This window comes from Entelurus aequoreus, linkage group LG25 (assembly GCF_033978785.1).
Source record: "Entelurus aequoreus isolate RoL-2023_Sb linkage group LG25, RoL_Eaeq_v1.1, whole genome shotgun sequence".
Taxonomy (NCBI): domain Eukaryota; kingdom Metazoa; phylum Chordata; class Actinopteri; order Syngnathiformes; family Syngnathidae; genus Entelurus; species Entelurus aequoreus.
Window position 1 is genome coordinate 6068553 of NC_084755.1, and position 4327 is coordinate 6072879.

General features: G+C 47.9%; 2 protein-coding genes across 2 annotated transcripts in view; one reads left to right on the top strand and one right to left on the bottom strand.

Moving 5' to 3' along the window:
* The window catches only part of LOC133642947 (MICAL-like protein 1), a 35887-nt gene extending 34226 nt beyond the window's left edge, over positions 1–1661 (bottom strand). The window contains exon 1 of the mRNA XM_062037370.1: positions 1496–1661. Within this exon, the coding sequence (XP_061893354.1) occupies positions 1496–1661 (166 nt within the window). The remainder of the gene's footprint in view (positions 1–1495) is intronic.
* On the top strand, positions 1041–3858 carry LOC133643016 (ATP-sensitive inward rectifier potassium channel 12-like). Its single transcript, XM_062037431.1, has one exon. It carries the CDS (start codon positions 1660–1662, stop codon positions 3082–3084), a length of 1425 nt encoding a protein of 474 aa, XP_061893415.1. The 5' UTR covers positions 1041–1659; the 3' UTR covers positions 3085–3858.
* The last annotated feature ends 469 nt before the right edge of the window (positions 3859–4327 follow it).

The window sequence follows — 4327 nt, forward strand, 5'->3', positions numbered from 1 at the left end:
GTGAGTGACTCAGCAGAAGTATAATCTGATAATCTGCCATGACAGCTGTCCTTCTCACGACGACAAACTGAACTCACCTTCCTGAGTGCTAATCCCCTTAAAGGAGAGGAACAAGTTTGTCAAAATTAAAAATGTCAACATTGTGTATGTTCTGAGAGATTGATTTATGATAGTTTATGAAAATATAACTATAGATGTCAACATTGTGTATGTGCTGAAAGATTGATTTATGATTGCTACCTTTGGTAAAAACTTGGACTGGAGTCGTTTCGTAAAGTCTTTCGGTCTACCGCCCTTCTTGATTGCCTCTCGAGAAACTCTGAAGAAAAGTTGATCCTTTTTGCGATTTCAACGGTTGGTAAAGCCAAAAGCAACGCAATCCTAGGGCATTTTTCCTCAGAGAAAGGCTAAATGGCGCCTGGTACCCTTTGAGAACAGATGCTGGCTTGACCACCACGCATATTTAATGAGCCGGACGTGGGCCGGATGTGACGTCCTATGCAACCCAGCAATATTAAGTATGCATATTGGTCATTATTCACTATGCTAGTCGGCTATCCCTCTTTGGTTTAAGGTCATCAACCTATCCTGAAAAGCCCCTGTAATAGATGTGGTGTGAAATAAACCCTACAAAATCTACTGGAGTTGAGCAAACAAAGTCGATCTTCTCAACCTTTTCGACAAAAGTCCTAAAGAACTTGTCACATACAGTCCTTGGATTCACGAAATGAGGAGAGGCAGGTGTGTCTTTTCTGCCTTTCTATTACTCTTTGCAACATCCTATTTCTTTGGCATGTTTTTGTTGTTTACCGCTGCTGCAATAAAAACAAAGTACAGACCTCAAAAGAAATGAAACTCAGCGGCGTCGCAGAAAATCTGTCACCCAGGCTGGTCATTGTCAGGTTCAAACACTGATGACATCTATTAAACAGACAAGAAGCAAGGAATCATGCAAAGACAGAGTTCAATTTGGCTCAATGAGGAGAGACGTATTGGGCTGCACACTCAGTTACAGATCCAACCTACGCTCTAAGGCACAGCCCATGTGCTCCTCTATTTATTTGGGAGGTCCCCGGTTACATCACTGAGGCTGCTTCTGAAGGAAGGGGGGTCATTTCAGCAGCCCCAGTTAGACACAATACATGATTATTCAGAAATGCAAATGTGCTGACACTCGTGATATCGCCCTGTCTCTGCTTTGTCTGCGTCACGGTACTCGGTGTTCTGCACACAAACACTGATACGAGACGACTCGCAATCTTGGATTGCAAGTTGTCCCTTTGCACAGATAGAAAAGTACAACTTCAGCACAATTGATAATAACTATAGCAACGGCCTTTAAGCATAAGAGTTGTGAGATAACTTACACATAATTATTCTAACAGTCATGACAGAAAATAATTGAGAAGCACTGCCAATACTAAAAAGGGGCTTGACCTTTCAGTCTTACTCTGTCTTTTCCCTCACAGGTACAGCATTGTATCAAACAACTTACCAGCGGAGGGGAACCTGAAGATCTCCAGCTTGGATCTCCATAACGGCCATTCTTCCTCCTCCGTCCCCTTACACTGTGACACAGAAGAAGAGGAAGCGGACAAGAGGAGAAGGAGGCGGTCAGGAGCCTCCACTGCAGTGCCAGGCTCAAGGGGACGAGGCGGCATGAACAACCACAACGGGAGGGTTCTGACCAGGGGCTCCAGCCAGGTACGGAGCCGCTTCGTGAAGAAAAACGGACAATGCAATGTTGTCTTCACCAACATGGAGGAGAAGAGGCAGCGCTATCTAGCAGACATTTTCACCACCTGCGTGGACACCCACTGGCGATACCTGCTCTTTATATTCTGCGTCAGCTTCATCATCTCCTGGCTTTTCTTTGGCATCATCTTTTACAGCGTCTCCCTCTCGCACGGGGACTTTGAGGAGCACCGCACGGCGAAGAACGAAGGGCTAGCAACAGAGGGGTTGACTGCGCCCTTCTCTGGACAAACCACTGGAGGACCGGCCAAAAGGATCCCTTGCATCCTCCACGTCCAGGGCTTCGTCGGTGCCCTCTTGTTTTCCATGGAGACGCAGACCACCATCGGCTATGGCTGGCGCTGCGTCACCGAGGAGTGTCCCGCGGCGGTCATAACCGTGATTATTCAATCCATCGTAGGCTGCATCATCGACTCTTTCATGATTGGCACCATCATGGCCAAGATGGCACGGCCAAAGAAGAGGAACCAGACGCTCATTTTCTCCAAAAACGCCGTCGTTGCCCTTCGCGATGGCAAGCTGTGCCTGATGTGGAGGGTGGGGAACCTGCGTAGGAGCCACATTGTGGAGGCTCACGTGCGGGCGCAGCTCATCCGGTCCTACGTGACGGTGGAAGGGGAATTCATCCCCTTGGAGCAGATGGACCTCAACGTGGGCTACGACGAGGGTACAGACAGGTTGTTTCTGGTGTCCCCGCTGGTTATCGTCCATGAGATAGACAAAGACAGCCCCTTGTATGCGATAAGCCAAGCCGATCTGGAGACGGACGCATTCGAGATTGTCGTGATACTAGAAGGAATGGTGGAGGCCACGGCCATGACCACCCAATTCCGTAGCTCCTATCTTTCCAGGGAAATCTTCTGGGGCCACAGGTTCGAACCGGTCATCTACGAGGACCGCAACTGCTACAAGGTGGATTACGGCCGCTTCCACAAGACCTACGAGGTGCCGTTAACGCCCCACCTCAGCGCCAAAGAGCTCGACGAGGCTGCGGGTCGGGCTTCCTCTGTGGTTTCTCCCGCCTCTGCCTGCATGTCCTCAAAGGACTTGGTCCCTCGCTCCGTCAGCACCTTCTGCTACGAGAACGAGGTCGCGCTGAGCTGCGGGGAGGACGAGGAAGACATCTTTGGGAAGGACAGAGCAGAGGAGAGAAGGACTTCGGTGTCTATAGACTTCCAAAGTATGTTCAAAGACACCTCCACCATTACCTCTGGGAGTCATAATGTCCTGTGTGTTCTGGACATGGACAATAACCAGATGGAGTTCGACATCCTACACACTTCAATTCCTCTTGATCCAGTGACCTATAAGAACGAGCCCGAGATGTAAGGAAGTGCAATGAACTTTTTCAGTACTGTGCGCAGGTTCGGATTCCATATAGTGACATCCTCTTTTTATGGAGGGACAAATGGGACAACATTAAATAAAACGATTCATTCTTTAGTGAGACATTTAGGAAACTATTTCATCAATTATAATTGGAATTAAATGCATAAATGTGTTATTTATCATTTATTTATATCACGGGTGTCAAACTCATTTCGGCTCAGGGGCCACATGGAGGAAAAACTAATCCCAAGTGGGCCGGACTGGTGAAATCATGGGACGATAACTTCAAAATAAAGACAATTTCAGATTGTTTTCTTTGTTTTACTTTGACCAACAACAAAAAAACATTTTGAAAATGTACAAATCACAAATAATCCTCTTGATAATTCTGAGGAAAATAAATGTATGCAGTTTCAAAAACACAACGAAGAGGACAATGAACTCAACAAACAATACAAACGTAGGAGTTGCACTCGGCTCTCACTCTTCTCCTTTTTGACAGAAACATTTTGGGGCAATCAGGCTGACAAATCAGAAGAAGAATCAGAAGAGTTTTTATTGCCATTGTTTAAGAACGGGTTCACAAACTAGGAATTGTTGTTGGTGCAACAAAAAAACACATCTAACACAGAATAGGTAATAACATGAGCTGTAACTGAGCTATCAGATCTTGTTATTGTTCATGTGTGATAGCCGAGGGGAAAAACTGTTCAGGTGGCGGGAGGTGTGGGTCTGGACTCTGGATGGAGCGTAGTCTCCTGCCTGAGGGGAGAGGGGAGAATAGTTTGTGTCCAGGGTGAGAAGAGTCAGCTGTGATCCCACCCACACGCCTCCTGGTCCTGGAGGAGAACAAGTCCTGGAGGGATGAGAGCTTGCGCCCAATCACCTTCTCAGCAGCACGTACCATGCGCTGCAGTCTATTCTTATCCTGGACTGTGGCGCCGGGGAACCACACGGTGATGGAGGAGGTGAGGATGGACTCGATGATGGCTGAGTAGAACTGCACCAGCATCTCGGTCGGCACCATCAGTTTCCTCAGCTGCCGCAGGAAGTACATCCTCTGCTGGACCTTCTTGATGAGGGAGCTGATGGTCGGCTCCCACTTGAGGTCCTGGGTGATGGTGGTGCCCAAGAAATTCAAGGAGTCCACAATGGAGACGGGGGTGGGAGAGTCAAACAGGGTGAGGGGGGATGGTGGGGCTGTGACTTTCCTCAAGTCCATGATCATCTCCACTGTTTTCTG

Excerpts from the sequence above, each read along its gene's own strand:
- LOC133643016 (XM_062037431.1), top strand. The coding sequence starts at position 1,660 with ATGAACAACCACAACGGGAGGGTTCTGACCAGGGGCTCCAGCCAGGTA.